This window comes from Nannospalax galili, unplaced genomic scaffold (genome assembly GCF_000622305.1).
Source record: "Nannospalax galili isolate Female #2095 unplaced genomic scaffold, S.galili_v1.0 scaffold302, whole genome shotgun sequence".
Lineage (NCBI taxonomy): Eukaryota > Metazoa > Chordata > Mammalia > Rodentia > Spalacidae > Nannospalax > Nannospalax galili.
The window spans coordinates 854,189-877,560 of record NW_008350120.1 but is presented as its reverse complement, the minus strand read 5'-3'; the positions used below and the strand labels follow the sequence as shown (position 1 = coordinate 877,560).

The 23,372-nt window shown below is 50.0% G+C and overlaps 1 protein-coding gene across 2 annotated transcripts in view; it reads left to right on the top strand.

Annotated features, from left to right (window-relative positions):
- The first annotated feature begins 10,165 nt into the window (after positions 1-10,165).
- Positions 10,166-23,372, top strand: part of Smarcd3 (SWI/SNF related, matrix associated, actin dependent regulator of chromatin, subfamily d, member 3) — a 41,927-nt gene continuing 28,720 nt past the window's right edge. For both annotated transcript variants that reach the window (XM_008847240.3, XM_008847239.3), the window contains exons 1-2: positions 10,166-10,261; positions 12,026-12,166. In XM_008847240.3, the coding sequence (XP_008845462.1) occupies positions 12,128-12,166 (39 nt within the window). In that variant the 5' untranslated portion in view covers positions 10,166-10,261; positions 12,026-12,127. The remainder of the gene's footprint in view (positions 10,262-12,025; positions 12,167-23,372) is intronic.

Sequence of the window (23,372 nt, the reverse complement as noted above, 5' to 3'; positions counted from 1 at the left end):
ACCGTCCATGATTCCAGTTCCAGGGGATCCGGTGCCCTCTTCTGATCTCCTTGGGCATTGCATGACACAGGTGCACTTACATACATGCAGGCAATACACTCATATACACAAAATAAAAATGGTAAATAAAACATTTTAAAAAGCCAAACAAGATATGGCCTCTAAGTTATACCAAAAATGCCACACCTTGTTCCACTGTAGCAAACTGCCAAAATCCAAAGTCAAGGAGATCTTAATAATAGCCAAAGGGGTGGAAACTCATTGTCATAAAAATAAAAGGCAAATTAAAGATTTTTTCAAGAGACAGGATCCCGTGATGTTGCACAGATGCCCTCAGACTGGGGGACTGAAGCAATCCTCCTGCCTCAGCCTCTTTACTCCCTGAGAGTACAGGTTCATGTCATCATACCCAGCTAAGATTTTAAAAAACAAATGGACTTTCCATCTGCATTAAGGAAGGTAATAAGACAGTTTATTTGGGGGAAAAGGAAAGTGGTACCAGATGGAAGTACAGTAATGAAATAAAGGATAATGAGCCCTGGAAAGGCTAAATCGGTGGGAAAATCTAAGCTCAGACCTTGTGAAAAAAGCAAACGCCTGTTCCTGGGATATCCAGTACCAGCAGAACAGGACTGCTTGTCACGCACTGAGAGCATCTGATCCACTACATCATAGAGCTGATGTGTGCAGCTGGCATAGCATTAGTAAAAGAGAATTACGTCTGGGAGAACAAGCACAAGAAAGTCCAGAAAGCACAAACCGATCACCCCAGTCAGTGACTCGGTCGGGACCTTCCTCTCTCTCAGCTCACAGCCTGGCTTCCCAGGGAGCTCCCACTCAGCAGAGGAGAACCCAATACATTGTTTACAGTCGGTTTTGCACAATACACAATTGCTGGATGGAGCTGCATGCCCACTGTGAGACGCTCACTCAGAAGCAGCCTTGAAGGCTATCAGTGAAGGGAAACCTGCCAGGAGATAATTCTGATGAATTTGCCACAACTTTGCTACTTTGCTTTAGAGGCAAGGAGGCTTGGGGTATGGATCTAATCTGCACTGCCCGGCAAGCTGTGGACAACAGAAGATCATGCTGGTCGGGAACTTTGAGACCAGAAGATGGCAGATAGGGAGTCCCAGGAAGAGGCAGGTGGATAGAGACCCTGGAACAGGTGCTGGGTGAAGAAACTCTGTGCTATGTCAATTCCCATCAGGGCACCCATTGCAGAAAAGTGTCTCTGAAGCCAGAGTCAGGCCTGTGAGACCACAGATTCATCCTGTCATTCTACTCTTTGCCAATCAAGCCTTCCTTAGCAGGCACCTTTCACGAAGGCTTACAAGAATTTCTCTGTTAGTTCTCCAAGTTGTTACAGGGGGAACCGAGGCCAGCACCGAAGTCCTGATATTGTGCCTTCCACATGGGGAGGGCCCATCCAGCTGCCCAGAGACACGTTGATGGCAGCCAAAATCACTCCTTCACGAGGGTAGCTGGCTGCCTCACTACCCCCTGCTCATACCGCTTCTGCCGGCGCCACCATCTGAAGATTTCAGAATGCTCTATGTGTTGCCATGGTAACCCACACATCATCTCCATCCAAAGAGCTCATGATGAGGGAATGTGTGTGGCACTGAGTTCGTGCCCATGAAATTCACTGCCTATCGCTCAGTTGCAGATGTTTGGATGGGTCTGGGGCACTGCCTATGTGGACTGCTGTGGCACCATGGGAGGACAGAACCCCCTGCAGGGCTGAGCTCTGATGGGACTATGGATAAAGACCTTAAGGTGATGGCCAACGAATGCAGCTGCTGCCTCCACAGCAGAGTTCCTGACTGTTCACTGACCGTGTATCCCAGGAGATGCTCTGTCCATTGCTCTGAGGTGTAGCCTGGGTGGGGATGTTGCAGATTTGAAGAGAGAAGGGCAAAAACACTCATTTAGGTCCGGAAGAGCCAAAGGATGAGGTTGGAAGTGGGGATGGCCTCACTCAGTACCATACCACATGACCATCTTGCTCCCCTGCCTCAGTGGGACAGGAACACTTTCCCAGAGAACACAACCTGTTGTGTGTGTGCACACGTCAAAGGTCAGTCCACCGTGCTGTGGAATAGTTCCCATGGCACAGTGTGCCAGCATCAACCTCTCTCCTACCCAGTGACGTTTGGGCTGGGAAGCACACTGCTGCCCTCCACCCCACAACAGTGATGACTCCTGTGACCAGGTCAGCGAGGCAGTTCTCCACTGCTGAACAGCTCCTGGGATCCTCCAATTGAGCTCAGTTGATATTGTCTACCTGGATAGTGTCAGATCCCACAGCTTAAGGGCTCAGTCCCTGTGTGTGGCTGGGTCACACACAGGTGGCAGTTGCCTATTAAGAAATTGCCCAACTGTTTTCCAAAGATGTTGGGCAGGCTGTCATAGCACAAAGGGGTTGCACTAGCTTGCCCTTGGTTATTAGTCCTGTTATTCTAATGTCTTCATTTTAGTTCATCTGACAGGTGTAGCTGTGATTTTTGAAAAATTGCTTTTGTAACGGTGAAGGTAAAATACATGAAACATCATCGTGTATGCGTGTGTGGAGAGAGAGAGAGAGAGAGAGAGAGAGAGAGAGAGAGAGAGAGAATCCCATGTAGCCTAGGCTGGCTTGGAATTCAATGAAGTAGCCAAGGACGATCTTGAACTTCTGATCCTCCTGCCTCCATCTCCCGAGTACTGAGATTACAAGCATGCACCATCATGCCTGGTTTATTTGGTGCTGGGAATCAGACTCAAGGATGCACGCTAGGCAAGTACCCTACCAACTGAGCCATATCTCTAGCTCCTACATTTACTGTTACAATGATATTTCAGAGTGAACGCAATCTCAGCTTCATTTGATTGGGAGGCAGGTCTCCTCCCAGCCAGTTTGGGCTTCTGCTATGCTAGGAATTTCCTGGACTGGCTGATTGATTGGCTCTAATTTCAGAGGAATGACACCTGCCACTGAACAGGGGTTGGTGGCCCTGTGGTTCTCCTTTTCCAATAACAATGATGGGGTAAGGGGGATATGGTGGTTCTTAAAAGGATAGGGCCATTAACATCTTGTGTGCATGAAGACTTGGGTTGCCTCAGGAGGAAAAGGCAAGATACAAAGTGCTGGCAGAGTTCACAGGAGACAGCCAAGGTGAGCACAGCAGCTGACCCCAGCTTCAGTTGTGTGTGGATTGAACCCCAAGGCCTGAGCATGCTGGGCAGGTGTTTTACCAACTGAGCTACATCCCCATCCCAATTCTCCTATATAACAAGTGTGCAAGTGTGGTTAGCTGCATGCTATGATGTGTGAAGGTCAGTGTCTCCTTACCTTGTATGTTGCTCTGAGCCAGGGTCTATTGGTTCTTTGCTACTGTCACGCCAGGCTAGCTGGTCTGTGAGTGTCTGGGGATCTTCCTGTCTCAACTTCCTGTCTTGTTGTAGGAACCCTGCAGTTACAGAGGTGCTCACATTAGCCCAGCTTTATGTGGACTCTGGGGTTCAAACCAAGTTCTCACACTTGCATGGCAAGAACTTTTTCTGTTGGGCTGTCTTCCCAGGCCAATCACCCTATTTTGAAGAAAACCAGCCAGTGTGGTGGTACACACCTGTAATCCCAGCACTTGGGGAGGTAGAGGCAGGAGGAGTAGGAGTTCAAGGCTAGCCTGGGCTACATAGTGAGTTTGAGGCTGGCTGTGGATACTTGAGAAGCTATTTCAAAAAAGAGAATAGAAGAAACCTTTCCAACATCATTTCTCCCTCCAGCCACCTCCCTACTTCCTGGACCTCCTTCCCAGTAGACCCTCCAAGGTTGCCCCACCTCACTGAGAGTCCCTTCTCTCACCTCTCCCCAGGCTTCCCACAGACCCCTGGAAACCTGTTCGTTTGCAATGCCTGCGGTGGCTCCTCACTGCTGCAGCAGCTGCCCCTACCTTCCTCCTACATGTTCAGTGACTGGCTTCACTCCCGATCCCCCTCTGCTCAGAGTGTTCTCCAGGGTCCTGTTTTCTGGGCTTGCTCCTGATTCCTGGTTCCCACCGCCCAGCTTCTGTTCCTACTTCTCCTTACGACTAAATCTAAATTAGGACTCCCTAAAACTTGGGCTTCAGGTGTCTTCTCTTCTGTGCTTGCTGCCTTGTCCAGTTTTGTGGTGTACAACATTGAATGTTGACTCCTATTACATTTATTTAAATATAGGTTTCATTGTTTTTAAATTTTATTTTTTAAAATACTTTATTTTGGGGCTGGAGATATGGCTCAGTGGTTAAGAGCACTGACTGTTCTTGTGGAGGACACAGGCTCAAATTGCAGCACCCACACAGTAACTAAGAACCATCTGTAACTCCAGTTCCAAAGGATCCAATACCCCCTTCTGACCTCTGTAGGCACTGCATGACACGGGTGCACTTATATACGTGCAGGCAATACATTCATACCCAAAGTAAAAATAATAAATAAAATAGTTTAAAAATTAAAATGTTTTATTATTTAAATTTTTTCATGTATGAGTGTATTGCCTGAATGTGTGTAAGTGCACCCATGTCATGCAGAAGTCAGAAGAGGGTATTGGATCCTTTGGAACTGGAGTTACAGATGGTTGTTAGCCACAGTGCAGATGTCGGGAACTGAACTTGGGTCCTCTGCAAGAGCTCTTAACTGCTGAGCCATCTCTTCAGCCCCTATTATTTTATTTATTTATTTATTTATATTTATTTTTATCTAGGGAGACAGGGTCTCCCTGTAACCCCAACTGGCCTGGAACTCGCTAAGTAAACCAAGCTGGCCTCAATCTCACAGAGATCTGCCTGCCTCTGCCTCTGGAGTGCTGAGATTAAAGGTGTGTGCCACCACGCCTGGCCGGCCCCAATTATTTTTAATTACATGTATTATGTGAGTCGCTGTGTGGGTATGTACAAGTGTATGCTGGAGGTCAGAGGTGTCAGATCCTCTGGAGTTGGAGTTACAGGCGATTGTGAGCTACCTGACATACGTGCTGAAGATCGAACTCTGGTCCTCTGCAAGAGCAGTATATGCTCCTAATTGCTGAGACATCTCTCTCATCCTACTTATTTATTTTTTTCAATGTATTGTGTTTGCGTGTACACGTGTGCACTTGTCACTGCACATGTGTGGAGGTCAGGTGACAACTCATGGAAGTCAGTTCTCTCCTTCCACCGAGGTTCAGGTCATCAACCTTGGCAGCAAGCATCTTAACCCACTGAGCCACCTCACAGGCCCAAGCATTGACTTCTAAACGTCTGCCTGCAGCCTGCACTCCAGGCTCTTTGGGCAACCTTCCCAGTTTGCATACAGGACAGCACCACACTTCCAGCTGGAATCAGGTCAACTCCTCTGAACCACCCTACCTTGGTCTCTCATACTACAGCCAGTCAGAAAGAAAACCTCATCAAATCCACTCTAATACAATTCTGTATTCATCTATTTTTCGCTATTAAAATGAAATACCTGAGACTGCTTGCTTTATAAGAAAAAAAAGAGGCTTACTTAGCTCACAGCCTTAGGGTCTGAAAGTACAAACAGCACAGCACTAGGGCTGGTGAGGGACCCTCGGCTGCAGCACCTCCTAGCACATGGCACCACGGTAATGGGTGGAAGAGATTACATTGTCAGACGGGAGCCAGAAAGTGATTCAGGGTTCCAGCTGGCTCTTCTAACAAGTCGCTTAATTGTGTGAGAACCAACTTAGGATTGTAGAACTGCCTTCGTCCCTCCAGAGGGAAGCCCTTTTCAAGACACACACACCCCCGACTCCTTTTTTAAAAAATATTATTTCTATTTTATGTGTATGAGTGTATTGCCTGCATGTATGTGAATGCACCTGTGTCATGCAATGTCGCAGAGGTCAGAAGCGGGCTTCGGATTCCCCTGGAACTGGAGTTAATGACGGTTTGTAGCCACAATGTGGGTGCTGGAAATTGAACCAGGGTCCTCTGCAAGAGCAGTCAGTGCTCTTAACCGCTGAGCCATCTCTCCAGCCCCAGACTCCTTTTTAAAGGTTCTACTACCTCTTCACGTTTCTACGCTAGGGGCCACGCTGCCAACACATGAACCTTTGTCACCATCTCTATTATGACCCATGACTCAGATTGCTCCCCTCTGAGTGATGACAGCAGCTCCCCACTGGTCTCTTTGGCTTAGTCTTGACCCGAACAGTCCATGCTCAGCATGGCAGCAAATTCATTGTTACATGCAAATCAGACCAAAATCCTCAAATGGCTTCCCTTCGGATTGGAATAAAAAAGGTCCTGAAATTATACAAGGCCCTGCACCGTGCTCTGTTCACCAATCCACGCACACAGAAACCCCTCATGATCCTCCAGGCATGTCACAGATCCTCTAACACACCAGGCCCTGTGCAATGAGAGACCTGTACATGCTACTAAGTAATAAAACATAATGCTACATGAAAGAGGCCAGTTCAAAGGAGTCTGCATGCTATAAAGATTGCAACTTTGTGGTTTCCGGAAAAGCAAAAAATCAGCAGTTGCTAGGGGTTCAGGTAGGAGGGAGAGGGATGGATAAGTGGCATGAGGGCTCAGGGCAGTGGGAGCACCTAGGGAGGAGTGGATGTGAGCGTTGTCAAGACCTACAGAATATGTAACATCAAGAGTAAGAACTGGGGGACCAAGTTGGTAGTATGCTTGCCTACTGTGCATGAGGTCCCAGGTTCGATCCCCACCACTGCATAAACTGAGTTTGATTATGTACTCCTGTGATGCAGGAGGATCAGAAGCTCAAGGTCATCCTTGAGGCCAGCCTGGACTACATAAGACCCTGTCCCAAAAAACTGACGGAAAGAAGGAAGGAAGGAAGGAGGGAGGGAGGGAGGGAGGGAAGAAGGGAGGGAAGGAAGGAAGGAGGGAAGGAAGGAAGGAGGGAGGGAGGGAGGGAAGGAAGGAAGGAAGGAAGGAAGGAAGGAAGGAAGGAAGGAAGGAAGGAAGGAAGGAAGGAAGGAAGGAAGGAAGGAAGGAAGGAAGGAAGGAAGGAAGGAAGGAAGGAAGGAAGGAAGGAAGGAAGGAAGGAAGGAAGGAAGGAAGGAAGGAAGGAAGGAAGGAAGGAAGGAAGGAAGGAAGGAAGGAAGGAAGGAAGGAAGGAAGGAAGGAAGGAAGGAAGGAAGGAAGGAAGGAAGGAAGGAAGGAAGGAAGGAAGGAAGGAAGGAAGGAAGGAAGGAAGGAAGGAAGGAAGGAAGGAAAGAAAGAAAGAAAAAAGGGCCAGTGAGATGGCTCAGAGGGTAAAGGTGCCTGCTGCCGAGCCTGGAAACCTGAGTTCAAGCTCCAGGGCCCACAGGGTAAAAGGAAAGAACCAACTTCCTCAAGCTGTCCTCTGACCATGGCATGTGTGTGCATGTGCACATATTCACACAAAATAAATAAAGGGAAATAATAAGAAATGGTCATTGGAACAAAGTTGGGTATTGTGTCACACACTTTTTTTTTTTTTTTTTTTTTGGTCTTTTTGAGACAGGGTCTCCCTGTAGCCCCAGCTGTCCTGGATTCACTAGGGAGACCAGGCTGGCCTCGAACTCACAGAGATCTGCCTGCCTCTCCCTCCCGAGTGCTGGGATTAAAGGAGTGTGCCACCACTCCTGGCAGTGTCACACACTTTTGATCCCAGCATTCAAAAGGCAGAGGCAGGTTGATCTCTGTGAACTGAAGGCCAGCCTAGTCTACATAGCCAGTTCCAGGCCATTCAGGGCTACATATGAGAACTTGTCTCAAAAAGAAAAAAGTGAGAAACTGTGGCAAGTTTTATAAATATCTTTCTGGAGGAGAGTATGTACATAGGCACAAACTACATGTGATCTGTACATACTCAAGTATATTTGTATGTTTACAGCACATGTACCTGTTTGCACACTCGGCACACGTACACATTCAGATGTGTTCTTATATACTGTTCTGTACGTTTTGCTTTTTTCTCTTGACATGTGGTTGAGATCCTTCTAGATTATTATGTTGTTTCTTCTCTACGTCATTTGGAAGCATTCACTGAGTGATTTATATTCCTGGCACCTATATATACCTGTCACTCACTTTCTGTGATCTGTTACAAGGTAATGACATTCAGGCTGTTTCCAAATTCTTTCTATACAAACAGCACTTTGAGGAATAATTTCATACCTAACTAGCTCAATCAAATACCAGTCCAGTCTCCTAGCAGCTGCCTCACCCCAATCCAGCCCTCCCAGGACCCGGTGCTAGCCCATTCTCTTGGTCTAGCCTGGTCTCAGGTGTTAGGCTTGGCCCTGGAAGCCCAGGCTAACTTGTCTCCTCATACCATCACAGTCTCAGTCCAGAGGGGCAGAGAGGCAGGAACAGGAATTTACAAACAAGGTTGTGAACACCAAGATCATCACTGGCTTCCCTGGTAATTTTCCCTGCTGACCTGGGAAATCCTAGGATATCAGCTTCACTCTACATCACCTTATTCCCAACTGAGGTCCTTGGGTGGCTTCCTCACTGTCCGTAAGAACAGAAAAGGGACACCCCAGCCTGTAGGCAAGGGTCAGAAGGGTGCTGTACATGTTGTGTCCTGCATAAATCAGGAGTCATGGGGCACTGTAATCTAAGATGGAGGCAAAAGGATCAGGAGTTCAAGGTCATCCTCACTACTTAGTGAATTTGAGCTCAGCTTGGGCTACCTGATATCCTGTCTCAAAAAGGGGGTGGGGGCTGGAGACATGGCTCAGTGGTTAAGAGAACTTGCTGCTCTTGCAGAAGACCCAAGGTTGGTTCCCAACACCCATGTGGAACATCTCACAATCACCTGCAACTCCAGTGAATCTAACGCCCTCTTCTGGCCTTCCCAGGCACTGCACACATGTGCGTTTTACACACACAAACACACACATACACACGTGCAAAAAAATTTAAATAAAAATAATCTTTGAAAAAAGGTTAAAATCTTTGTTATATTTTAGATTGTATCTATTAAAACCTTAAGACAAGGGGCTGGAGAGATGCCTCAGCAGTTAAGAGCATTGACTGTTCTTGCAGAGGACTGGGGTTCGGCTCCCAGTACCCACATGGTGGCTAACAACCATCTGTAACTCCAGTTCCAGAGTATCCAACACCATCTTCTGGCCTCCATGGGCATTGCATACACAGATGCACTTATATACATGTACGCAAAACCTTAATACAATGAAACATAACTGCAAAAAAAAAAAAAAAAAAAAAAAAAAAAGAAAAAAAAGAAAGGTGGAGAAGCTCCATGCATGCCTGTGGTGCCCACAAATCCCAGGAACAGTACAGCCCAGGCAGAGCTTAGAGCCTAGATCCCAGCATGCCCATCATGTGAGTGTAGTGGCCGGGTCTCTGGACAGAGCTGACTCTAAGGAGCAGGGCACAGTCTTGACTTCAGACTCTCACAGCTCTCTGCTGCCTGCTGCCTCCTGAGGGGCCGCCATCACTTGTCCCCAGGTGTGTGGCAGGCTCTTGTTTCCTATCTGCAGTTTCTCCTCACAGGCTCCCTCCAGGCATACTTCAGGCCTTTCTCAGCAATCTGAATTCATTTGTTCAGCAGTCAGAGTTGAGCCCTGCAGGGTGCCAGGCACTCTACTAGGTAGGGTCTGATGGCCAGAAGTGGGACCCTGGAAAGACCTCATGGGGTGACCACAGCCAGGCAGATCCACCAGAGACCTCGACTGGGTTCCGAGTGTGTAAGTGCTCTTAGAAAGGTTTAGCAGGACAAGGACCCAAGTGTCAAGTGCATAAAAGCAAGGATTGGTGTCATTAGTGACAGCCTGCCTCTGACGATGCAGGGACGTCATACACACACACACACACACACACACACACACACACACACACGTGCATGAGAATGTGTGCATGGGGTGGGGGGGAGTCCTCCGTCTGCAGTACATACAATGCTTCTGGTGTGTCTGCACACACCTGTGTGTATCTATGCCCGTAGGATGGCCGGCTAGTGTGGAGCTGTGAGCAGTCCCACAGGGTGGTCTGACTGTGTGAACGGAGCGCGCGCAGGTGCATGTTCAAAGATTTCTGTGCACAGGCTGACGTTCACCACGGGGCTCTGAGCTGGCGATCATACACACTGACGGATGGGGCGACGCTTCCTGCTCCGATCCCTAACTCATTATTAAGCTCCTAGCTCTTTGTAGACGCTCCCTGCGCCTCCCCCGCTCCAGGCTGCGGCGGCGCAGGCGCCAGGCTGAGCCCAGCGCGGAGCAGGAGGGCGGGCGGCCACGCTCCAGGCCGGGGTCCCGGGGGAGCAGGTGAGAGACCCGCGCAGCGCGGCCCCCACGGGCTCTAGTCGAACAGGCCGCCCGGCCGCGCCGCGCCAGCGCCCCCGCCTTCCCTGCTGGCAGTGCCGCCTCGCCTCTGCTGGCATCCCTCCTCCCTCTGCCTCTCATCCCTCCTCCTGCTCCGTGGCATCCCTCCTCCCTCTGCCTGGCATCCCTCTTCCCTCTGCCTGGCATCCCTCCTCCTCCCTGGCATCCCTCTTCCCTCTGCCTGGCATCCCTCTTCCCTCTGCCTGGCATCCCTCCTCCTGCTCCGTGGCATCCCTCCTCCCTTTGCCTGGCATCCCTCTTCCCTCTGCCTGGCATCCCTCCTCCTGCTCCCTGGCATCTTCCCTCTACCTTGTATCCCTCCTCCCTCTAGCTGGCTTCCCTCCTCCCTCCACTTTGTATCCCTCCTCCCTCTAGCTGGCATCCCTCCTCCCCTTTCCTCCCCCACCTGGCATTTTCCTGCTTTCCCTTGCCTGGCATCTTCCCTTTACCTGGCCCACCCCTCCTCCCTACCTGGCAGCCCTTTTTCCTTTGCCGTCATCTTTCCCCTTTCCTGGTGTCCCCCACCCTCCTGACTCTCTTCATCCCCCTGCCTAGCACCCTCCCAACCTGGTACCTCTTTCTCCTAACCCTTCTGGCCACTCAGCCCCACCTCTGGTACCTCATCCCTACCTGGTTTCCTCTCCTCCCACCCCTACCTGGTACCTTCCTACACTCCTCCACCTGCAGCCCCACTCCTTGCCCTTGTCTGCCACCCTGCTGCCTGGCACCTTCCCTTCCCTGTCTGGCACCACCCTCCTCCTCACTGCCTGACACCTCCCTCCTGCCTAGCACTTTCCCCACCTGCTCCTCCTGGCAGTCTTTCCCTCCCACTGTCTGGCATCCTCTCCCTCCTTCCCTACCTAGTACCATCCTCCTTCCTGCTGCCTAGCACTGTCCCAGATCCACTGGGCACCCTCCTTCCTGGACAGCCCTCTCCCACTCAAGTTGGTCCTCTGTCCTCACCTGCCTGCAGGGCTCCACCCTCCCCAAACCCTGGCCCTTGACCCTTACCCTACTCACAGCTTCCTCCCTCACACCCTCTCCTGTCACCTGCCCATATCCCACCTCACCATCCTCAGCAGGAACCTACTCCAGGTCTACCGCTGGCCAACATATCCCCACCCATATGCTCTGTGTGTCCCTGGAGCACTCTCAAGCCTGCCCCCCACTATGGCACTGTGTTCTCCTGACCCCAGCCTGAAGCCTCCCTGCCCTTCTCAGGAAGGAAAGGCTATCAGGCCTGGAGTAAACCCAAAAGGCAGTGCCCACAGGAGGGCCTGGAGCAAGCCACTGATGGGGTTCAGGTGACCACCTGCTCCCCCTACCCCCAGAATTGCCCCGGCCATCCTGGCCAGAAGGTCTCCAAAGCCATGCTCTTTCCTCCCGCCTAGTTGTACATCCCCAAGACCTGTCTTCCCCTGCTAGGGCCTGGATTCTGGAGGGGGGGGCACGGTGTCTCAACTCCTGATTTTCTATTCCCTTCCCTGGACCCATGTCCACCTGCACTGGGTGCACACTGCACCCACCTATACCCTTCCTTGGGGCAGCCTGGCCTCAGGTTGGCCTGGGCTGGCCCCTTTCTGCACAACTTCCCATCTTCAGACCTCCTTTGCAAGGAGGCCTGGATCCCAGCCTTCCTCGGAGGCCCTGTGGAACCCACCCCAGGGGCTCGGGCCAGGCCGCCCTCCCACTGCCCTCTCCTTTCAGATCCTCCTCAGCATGGCCCTTGGTGCTGCAGGTGTGGCGGGCTCTGGGCCAGGGCACCAAGGGGGCACTGGATGACTCCCCAGTTGCAGGACCCTGCCATCTATGACTCCAGGCCTTCAGCACCCATCCGCTGTGGTACAGGTAGGTGCTTTCTTCCCTGACAGCCTGCTAGCTAGAGCTCTGCCTTGGTCGTGCATTGGCCCTTCCGACTGTCTGCCTCCCCCAACCCCCCACCCCTGGCCCCAAGTGTCCATGCAGTGCCTCTGTGCATCCCTTCTTACATGGGGCTCTTTCCCACAGCAGATGACACCTGCCATTTATGCCCATTCTTCTATCCTTGCACTACCTCTGAGTGTCCCCTGACCTCTATAGGGGTCCCTAGGTCCTGCCTCTCAAAGCTATTCAGAACTCATTTGAAACCAAGTTATTGGTTTCTGTGAAAATGGTCCAGGGATCAGATTTCTTCCACAGATACCTGGGCATGTGGCGTGTCTCCCCTCACTCACACACATACTGCCAGCCCCCTCCACATGCTTCCTAGTGCTAGAATGAATCTGGAGATCCTTGATACAGCTTCGGCTCAGCAACCAGCAGACAGACTGAGAAAACCTCCCAAAGCCCTCAGGGCCTCAGGCAGGAGTTTGCTCACAGAGGAAGGGTGGTGGCAGCTCTGCTCTGCCACCCTGCAGGACTCAAACTTGGGCAAATTCCCAGGCTGCTGCACAAGAGGGAGGCCCTCCTGAGCCTCCTCTTCAGGGAAGAGAAGGGTGGCTTAGCTAGTCCCACACCAGATCCCTTTTGTCCAGAGGGGTGTGCTAGGCCTTGGGATGGAAAAGTCATGTGTCAAGAACCATGCTGAAGGGAAGGGCTGGAAGTGCCACAGGTGGTGTGGGCCTCAGGCTCTAAGGGAGGGGACATCAGGAGAGCCCTGGACAGGTACAGCTTGAAGGGGCTCTTGGAAGACAGGGCTTAGGGAGGTCTGGTGCTGTGGGGCATGGGTCAACAGAATAAGCCCTCCCTGTGTCAGAGGGGGCAGAGGAAGCCCCCTTCTGGCTGCTGTCCCTGCCACCCTCACCCTTCCAACTGGGCCCAGGTTCAGGGAGAATGATACAGACATCTGGCTGCTGGAGAAACCCAGCCTGGCCCAGAGATTAGAGCCACACAGAGGCTACGAACAGGTTTTCTGGTGCCTGTTACCTTAAAACAAGTATAATATGGACATGCCCGACCACACACCGGAAGCCCCGGGCTACCACCCACAAAAGTCAGGGCTCCCGCCTCCTTCCTCACAGTCATACCAGAACCTCAGGTGACATGGGCACCTCCTCCTCAGTCTGTGGGGATGTTTTTAGTGCAGATTCCTGAAGCAAAAGCGTGATCAGTTGGATTTGGTGTGTTCATCCTGAAGCAGGCTCGGATTCAGCATCCTGAAGTTCCAGGTTATCAGGGTGGAGGCTGGGTTGAATGTGGGAGATGGTGGGAAGGCTGCTGAGGTTCTTGGCGGGTGCACAGAAGCACCCCTCCCCTGTGGTGAGCTTCATGAAGTTCAACTCATTTGGGGTGCACTGACCTAAGCCCCCAAGGGCTCCCATCATCCTCAGGTGACTGCCCGAGGACAAAATCTCCCCAGAGGGATGGGCTTGAGAAGACTGGAATTGTGGGCAGTGATACCAGGTCCCAAAGTGGTCCGAGGTCACTAGGTAATTCCAGGGGAGCCAGGAGCTCCAGACCCCTGAGGGATGAAATGTGAAGCACGGGAATTGTTTGGTATTTGATTTGGGAGTCACATGAACATGAATTTGGCCCTTACTCGGTGCGGTGGTAGGCTCTTGCTGGCCAGGGCACGTGTGCGGGGCATTCGGATGCTCATAAGCTCCGATGTGTCTAGACAGGACCCCTGTGCAGCGGCTGCCAGGCCTGAGGGCTCGATGTGTGATTGCAAGTATTAGTGAGTGTTAAGTGGCAAAAGTAATGAGTTGGAGGCGTCACTGGGAGGTGGCTTTGCTGCTGGGGGTGGTGGAGGGCCCTGAGCTTTGGTTGGAATCCGAGACTTTTGGAACGAACACAGGCTAGCCTGGGGCCCCAGCTTGCTAGTAGACACTTGGCTGAAGGACATGTTGTGGGAACCATGGCTATTGTCTCCCAGTATACCTTGGTGTTGAGGGATGTGGAAACCCTGGTGGGAGAGCTGCTGCTCACCTGAGCTTTGCTATCGTTTGGGGTAAAACGCTGTATTGACTTCCTTCCCAAGCTGTGAAACTAGTTTCTCTGTGACCTAAACTTATTTCCAGGGAAATTGAGAATGTGCCTCCTGAGCATGGTCCCTGCACATGCCTTTACTGGAATTTACAAACTTGGATCATCTCCCATGTGAACCATTTCTCTAGACCAAGGAATGTTCTGGGGCCTGGAGGGAGGAACAGTGTGCTCTGAGGGAGGGCGGAGAAGCGGAGAGAAAGTGCCGCAGGCAGATGTCCTTCCATTCTACCTTGTTCCAGAAAGTGCTTGGGGGCCTTGGAAAGTCACAGATGCAGGGAAGATTGAGACTGAGGGAAGCAGGGGAGGGGAGGGCACTGTGGCAACGGTGACGCCAGCACGAAAAGAGCAATCCTCATGGCCAGAGAACCCTGTCTCTCTACTCACCCATCCTTAGGGTAAAATCTAACTGCCTAGTCAAACCATCGTGATGTCCTGGCTCTGTCTCTTGTCCATGATATAAGGGGCAGAGTGTGATAAAGTCAACCAATGTCCTAACAATGTCCCAGTGGTTTCCTAGGGCTGAGGGGTAGACCAAGTGCGACATTTTCTAGCCATACAGATTTGTATGTATCTTGACAGCCTCATAGAAAGGGAGGTGTGGAGAGGGGAGGGGATCTAAATCCATCAAATGATATTGTATGAAAATCACAATTCAATTAAAATATTTTTTAAAAAGAGAAAAAAGAAGGTCTGGAGAGATGGCTCAGCGGTTAAGAGCACTGACTACTCTTGCAGAGGACCCAGGTTCGATTCTCAGCACCCACATGATAGCTATGAATCGACCCTAACTCCAGTTCCAGGGGAATCTGAAGCCCTCTTCTGACCTCTGCGGCACTGCATGACACGGGTGCACTTACATACATGCAGGCAATACACTCGTACGCATAAAATAAAAACAATAAATAAAATTAAAGAAAGAGAAAAAAGAAGGAACATCATATCTAGCAGGTGAATTCAGGCATAAGGAGGGAAAGCCACAGTCCCTCCCTTTAAATCCTAGACCCTCTGAGAGCCAGACAGAAAGGCTAGGGACACATTAACCAAGAGAAGCTGGATTAGTGGAGGAGCTGGACTGTGAGGCCCGAGTATGGAAGGCCACCTGGCTCCCTGACTGAGCTCACATACCTGGGGCATGGGTATGGAAGCAGATGGCCTGTCCCTTGCAGACTCCTCAGAAGAGCAAGATTGACCACAGAGAAAGTAACCCTAACTTCACCTGCCCCCCCCAAGAGGGTCATGTCCATGAGCATTAGACCACCCCTCCCTGTCAGACAGGGAAGAAGGGACAGAGGGGGGGTCGAAGGATTAACCCAGAGCTAACCCTAGGGAACAAGAGTGGAAGTTTCCTTGTAAACACACAAAGAGGTCAGGATCCCCACGACCATGATGGGGGGGGCAGCCATAGGGCTTGGACAGTGATATCAGTGTTCAAGCCTAGACCTGGGGGTGACCTTTGTCACAGTCCCCTTCTTTATTTCTCCCCTGGGACAATAACCAAGCCTTTTATTGGTTTTTATTTCCTCTTAGATCTCTCATTCCATCAACTTCTTTTTTCTTTCATCCTTGGGACAGGGCCTGATGTAGCCCAGGCTGGCCTCAAACTTGCCATGTAGCTGAGGATGACTTGAAGTTCTGATCCTCCTGCCTCTAGCTCCTGAGTCCTTAGATTATAGGTGTGTATCACTATGCCTGGTTTATTTGGTGCTGGGACTGAACTCTACCAACTGAGCTACATTTCCCAAGCCTCCATTCACTGCTTTTTAAAAAAGATTTATTTGTATTTTATGTATACGACTGTTTTGCCTGCATGTATACACCATGTATGTGCACCATGTGTGTGTCTGGTACCACAAGTCTCCTAGAACTAGAGTAACACAAGGTTGTGAGCTACCACGTGAGTGCTGAGAACTGAACCTGAGTCCTTTGCAAAAGGAGCAAGTGCTTTTTACCACTGAGCCATCTCTCCAGCCCCATCTAGTCACTTCTTAATTTCCATGTCATCCACCTTGCCCAGGCCACTTTTGCATTCTAAGCCTGAGATAGCCAACTGGATGGGAAACTCTCAGTCCAACCTGATGCGTGAGAGTAGACAGAACAGGCTTTGTAAAATACATCTGGTGTGTTCTGACTCCCTTTCCTCATAGGCTCGGAACTGCCGCCCTCACCTAGGGCCTCTATGGGTACTGTCTCTTGTGCCTCAGTGCCCTTCCCCTGGTGAATTGTGTTCAATTTAGTGTCACCCCTAGGAAGGCTTTCTCCTATCCTTGCTAGAACTGAAGTTCCACTTATGTCTCATGCACCTACCAAAATTTAAATGTGTAATTGCAGTGTTCCTCAAGGGCATGGGCTGCACTGTACTGTTACCTCTTCTCACTTTACTTTCCCCTCGAACCCCCATTTCACTACTACCCTGGTCTCACCCAGAATTCCTACTTCAGAAGAAAACCTGAAAGGTGGGGATGCAGCTCCATATCCGGGCAGCACTTGGGTACTTTTCTGCATAGTAGGAAAAGTATTTCTGGAAAGAAGAGCTGTTGGGTGAGACAGTGGGGGCAGGGGGTGAGGCTAAAGAGGCCGAGACTCTAAGAGGAACCCGCGATCCCTCTGGGTCCCGCTGGCCTCGCCCTGTCTTCACTGAGACGTCAAGGCAGTCTGCCTTGCCTGCCTGCACCCCATGCAGGTCTCCCTTCTGCGACTCCCCCACCAGGATGGCTCTCCTCCATCAGACTCATTCTATCTTCTGGTGTTGCTATGGGGATGGAGAGTCTCCCTGCCTCTGACTCTGGTCTTAGGGGTTGCAGAGAGTAGACTTTTTCTGCATCTCCTCTGAGGAACAATTGGCCCTGCCCCTTTACAGGAGCCTCCCCTGAGGGCTGGGCTGGCCTGTGATAGAAGGTGGCTCTCCCTTATGTTTGTAATCCCAGCACTGGAGAAGCTGAGGCAGGAGGATTACCTTGAGTTCAAAGTCAACATGGACTACATAATAAGTTAAAACACACACATACACACACACACATATACACACATGAGAGAGAGAGAGAGAGAGAGAGAGAGAGAGAGAGCGCTTAGTTTTACAAACACAAGTGTCTTGTCTATAAGATTGGATACAAGGCCTTTCTGTAAGAGCTCAAGTGCCTGTGAGTGCAGGGTACCCAGCATGAAACCAAGTCCTGCAGAAAGTGCTCAGAGCACCCTGGTAACCATCTGGGTTAGAACGCAGTGGCGGGTGTGACCTGCCAGCCCTGTAGCACCTGCTCCCTTGGCTCCAGGTCCCAGCTTCTGTTCATATACCTGTGTCACACCATTGACCATTTGAGTCCATTTTCTCTCTCCTGTACCCTAAACTGTCACATGAACAGATTTTAGTTTAGGTCATCTTTACAGCCAGCAGCACCTACTGAGGAGGTCCCCCTTCTTGTCTTTCATAAAGTTTTCTTTTCATAAAGTTTTATGGTGCTAGGAATTTAGAACCACACTATAGGCAAACGTTGTACTGGACAACATCCCCACTCCCCAAATAGTTTATTGTTGGAAGAACAGATGAGCCAGCAGGGCCCAGGAGAGAGCCCTGTTGTCCTGCAGGGGTGGCTATGGGTGGACCGTGAAGAGATCTGCTCTGTTTCAGCAGCTACACCAGTAGTAGGGCCCTGGTGGTGGGTTTGGAGAAGGGTCCATAGGTGGAGAGGGAGGTCTGTCCAGATGGATCTGGGTTTGTCAAAGGAGGAGAAGCTGAGTTCCAGCTTTAGGTCTGCAGGTACCCACTCCACACCTCACCTCACTCACCTCCACCTAACAGGGTGCATTACTGTGCTTTTCTTCTGCCTCAGTTTCCCCCCTTTACCACCACCCGTTTTAAATAGGCCTCTTAGTTCAGAAACCCTGAGACATTTATTTTTAATTTAATTAGATTAATTAATTTATTTTTATGTGTATGAGTGTTTTGCCTGCATGTATGTAAGTGCACCCATGTTGTGCAAAGACTGCAGAAGCCAGAATAGGGTGCTGGATCCCCTGGAACTGGAGTTACAGATGGTTGTTAGCTGCCATGTGAGTGCTGGGACTCGAACCCGGGTCCTCTGAAAGAGCACCCAGTGTTCTTAACTGCTGAGCCATCTCTCTAGTCCCCAAAGACACTTTTTTTTCTAAAGGCGGGATTCCATGTACCTCTGACTAGCTTTAACTCAGTATGTAGCCAAGGAAGGATTTATGCAGTGCTGGAGTTTGAACATGGAGCCTTGTGCATGCTGAGCAAGTACTCTACCAACTACATTCAGGCTCCTGAGGCACTTTTAAAAGTAGCACCTCCAAGCCAGGCGTGGTGCTGCACACCTTTAGTTCCAGCACCCAGGGTGCAGAAGCAGGTAGATCTGTATGAGTTCGAGGCCAGCCTGGTCTCCACAGTGATTCCAGGACAGCTGGGGCTACGGGGAGACCCTGTCTCAAAAAGACCAAAAATAAAAGCTGGGTGTGGTGGCGCACGCCTTTAATCCCAGCACTTGGGAGGCAGAGACAGGTAGATCTGTATGAGTTCAAGGCCAGCCTGGTCTCCACAGTGATTCCAGGACAGCTGGGGCTATGGGGAGACCCTGTCTCAAAAAGACCAAAAAAAAAAAAAAAACCAAAAATAAGTAGCCCCTCCGGTGAGCTGTTGAGACCCCCAGTCCTGGCCTGTTTCCTCAGCAGCCTAGCAGGTGGGCAGAACAATACCAGCTGGTGTTTCATTAGAGTTTCTTGCCAGTTTCAAAATGTTCACTGGTTTAATTGATCTTCAACACTATGTGGTCAGTGTGGTTTAGAATCCCCATCACTTTTAAGGCGTTTAAACTGAGGCTCAGAGAACCTTCCCAGTGGCCTGGGCAAGAGTCCCAACTGGGGTGTCTCTACCACATCCGGCCCTCAGAGGCATGCTGTGCCCAACCCTGCCCTCACAAGGGCAAACAGCCACCCTTTGTCCAGCCCCCCTTCATCCCAGCCCTTCTTCTTTTACCCCCAGCCCTGAGGCTCAAGGTCAAAGGCTATTTATCATCTCACACAAAGACCAAACCACTCTCCTATATTCGTTGCTGGGCTCCTAGAGGCATTTGGTTTGCAACTCCTAAAATAAGGAAGAAACAGGAATAAGGGGGAATTGAGAATATGTTCCTTGAAAAGGACCAGCCCCTCCTCAGCTCCATCTGATTGCTTCCAAGTGCATGATGGGCTTGGGTTACCAGATCACCAAATTTCAAAGAAACTCTAGAGATCGAACTTTTTCCATGAAATCTCCAAAATTTGAAGGTTGGCATCTAAGTAAAGTATTTAAGGCACAGTATGGGGGCTGCAGAGATGGCTCAACAGTTAAGAGTCTTTGCTGTTCAATCATGAGAACTGGAGTTCAGATCCCAGCACCCAGATAACAAGCCAGGTATCTCATGAGTGTCTGTAACCCTAGCTATGAGAGGAGAGGAGAGAAGAGGCTGGATGAGGCTTGCTGGCTTCCAGCTTACCTAAGTAAATGGATGCCCCAGGTTCAGTGAGAGGTCCTGCCTCAAAGGAATAGGCAGAGAGTGACGGGGGGACACTTGTACACAAGCACGTACAGTCACACAGACATATGCATAAATGTACACATAATAAATAAATAAGTAAATAAATAAACCTTTTAAAAAGGACATAGTGCAGCCAGAGCAACACTGAGCCCTCTCCCCTTGCCACTTGTCATCTCTTCTGTCTGTCAGTCCAGAATCCAAGTCAGCATTCCTGACTGAGAACTCAAGGTCGCCGGGCACCAGTGTCTCCAACCTTGGAAACTTTATATTAATGGTTGCTGACCCTTTGGGTGGTCTTTGTCAGTGAGCAAAATGTAAAGTCCAATCCAAAGGTCAAGGACCCTCCCCCCAGGAACAGGTCAGGGATCCCATTTTGAGAGGTATTGCTCATTAGCCTTCAGTGATATGCTGCTAACAGGAGAAACTAGGAACTGATGTAGAAGTCCCCCCCTCCTCCTGTCTGCATGTTATACCCAGAGCGGTGATACCGAGGTGATTTGGGACACCAAGGCTGACCAGTGAGATCATGATCCAAAAAGAGTTTTAACCTTAGGATCAGAAGATCAGAGCTTAAGCTTCACTCTTTTATTAAGATTTTTAAATATTTTATTTATTTTTTATCTGTATGAGTGTATTGCCTGCATGCATGTACGTACACCTATGTTGTACAATGCCTGCAGAGGTCAGAAGAGAGCATCAGATCCCCTGAAACTGGAGTTACAAACAGTTGTTAGGCACCATGTGGGTGCTTGGAACCAAACCTGGGTCTTCTACAAGAGCAACCAGTGCTCTTAACCACTGAGCCATCTCTCCAACCCTTTTATGTGTATTGGGTGGTTTTACCTGCATGTATGTAAGTGTACCATGTGCAGGCAGTGCCTACAGAGGCCCGAAGAGGGCATTACATCCCCTAGAACTGGAGCTGCCATGTGGGTGCTGGGAACCAAAAACCAAACCCTGGTCCTTCACAAGAGCAACAAGTGCTCTTACCCACTGAGCCAACTGAGTCTCACTTTGGACAGAACTTGTTGTCTGGCTCTGGATCAAACAGTAGAGCCTTATGTTCTTGTCTATAAAATGGATCTAGGACTGGCAAGATGGCTCAGTGGGTAAAGGCACTTGCTGGTAGAAGGAGAGAACCGATTCCTGCAAGTTGTTCTCTGACCTCCACATCATGAAACAGGCACACCCTGTGCACACAACTTCCCCACCCATGACACATGCTCACATACACATATACACACAAAAAATAAATAATTTTTAGAAATAAAATGGATCTAGAAGCCAGATGTGGTGGCACAAACCTAAAATCCCAGCTACTAAGGAGGCTGAGGCAGGAGGATGGAAAGAAAGTTCAAGACCTGCCTAGGGTACAGAGTGAGTTCAAGGCTAGCCTAGATAACTTAATGAAATCTTGTTTCACTATAGAAAATAAATAGAGGGCTAAGGATAGTACTCTGTGGTAGAGTGTTCCCTAACATGTGCCAAGCCCTTCATTTAACCCCTATGGGGGGGGGAGAGAGAGAGAGAGAGAGAGAATGAATTCTTAGTAGCTAGATGTTGGATGTAGTGGTACAGACCTATAATCACAGCAGAAACAGGAGGATCACTGCACATTTGAGGTCATCTGGTCTACATAATGAGTTCCAGGCCAGTCTTGGCTAACCCCCTTCTCAAAACAATGACAAAAGGATCTAGTAATATCTATTTCTTCAGTTCCTAGAGGTGTCAGAGAAGCACATTACATAAAGCATCTTGAGCTGTCTCAGAAGTTAAACTCCAACCAGATGTACATGTCCATTTGGAGGAAAAGCATCTCCCAGTGTAGTTACGGTATGAGGCATAAGGAGAGCTGGATGGGTGAGGTGGTGTGCTCATGGCTATGTAACCGTTGGCTCTTGGCAAGGAATAGGGACAGTGAGCATACCATGTGTCCTTTGCTGGTTACATTGGAGAAGCAGTCCTACCAGGGCTGAGGCAGGAGTCTGGCATGACACTGGATGGTACTATAATGGAGTATATTTGCTGAGAATTAAAAATGAGACAGGCATGGTGACACGCACCTACAATACCATCTTGAGAGGCTGAAGCGGGAGGATCAAGAGTTGGACTACAAAGTGAAAAGTACATGTATGTATCTTTAAAAGAATTGAAGTGAACCCCAATGAGTCAGTCTGGAAAGAGGCTTTGTCCAGCTGTCTATCCTTTTTCAATATATTCAAGAATGATTTGGACAAAGATGGATGGTCATATTCCCCAGACTTATGAATGACACACAGCTGGGGAGGATGGTGACTGTTGGATACCAGAACTGATATCCAAAATCTCTCAACCAATGGGAAGGATGAGCTAATTCTTCTAAGATAATATTGACAGGAATAACTGAAGTTATCTGTATGAGTCCCACGGGCAGCTTTGCAAGCACGGGGTGGGAGTGTGTTTAGGCACAGTGGGACGAGAAAGAACATGAGGTTTCAAGGCACAGGGAGTACGCATACCAAGAGCGGTGAGCTGCAGCTGTGACGGTCTGTGACTTAAAGACGATGTTCTCATGGCATCTTGTAACTCTTCTGTTTACACCGACCCAGGCAAGGCTATGGCTGGGATACCCATTTTCAAGGTGGAGAAAATGAGGTTCAGAGAGATTTGTGTGACTCAGGATTTTTGTATGACACTCAGATTTCCCTCATGCTGAGGTACTGCCAACGGATGTGCTAATAGAGCGCATGTGTCTGAGGCCTCATATTCAATGGCTTCAGAAGAACAGCGGCCATGCAGAGGTGCAAGGCCAGGGTGCCAAATAGACTGACAAGAAGGTCTCATGAGTCTGCTACAGGAATAGACAGTACGAGGTGAGTTAGGGTGCCACAGCCTCTCAGACTGGCAGCTTACAGTGGACACTGCCCCAGGCTGCTTTTCCCTGTGCCTCCTCTTCATGGGGTTGGTCCTCTGTATGCGCTACCTGAGCCCATTTCCCTTTTCTATAGCACACTGGTCATAGTGGCTCAGGGGCAACCTGTGACCCCATTTTGACATGACTACTCCCTAAGAATCCTTTCTTAAGGTCACATTCTGATATACTTGGAAGGGGTCTGGAATTAGGGGGCCACAAGTCAACGCACTCAAGGAAACTGATAGCTGCCTTTAGTGTTTGCAGATAGATCTTTAGGAAGATAGCAGAGCTTGAGGTGGCTGGAACCTTGGGGCTCAAATCTCTAGGAACCAAGGCCTCAAGGGACAAGTAAACATCCTGCTGTCGCTGATCCCATGGATGCCTGGGCCACTGGACGCTGGGACCCTGGCTGCTTTCCCGGCTTCAGGCCTCTCATGTAGGAATGTGTAGAGCCTTATGTGCCTCCTGTCTACCCAGCATTTGGTGCTGCTGTGTCTGGTGAGCCTCCAGCCCAGCGTCCAGCAGAAGTGTAGGTGCAGCTCTGTGCTTGCCACTATTTGCCCATTCCACCTCCTTGTTGGGGAACAGGGTGCAGGAGGGGAGGTGGCCCACCAAGGGCTACTTCTTTGTGCCTCAGAAACTCCCACTGTTGCTGACTCAGGCTGTG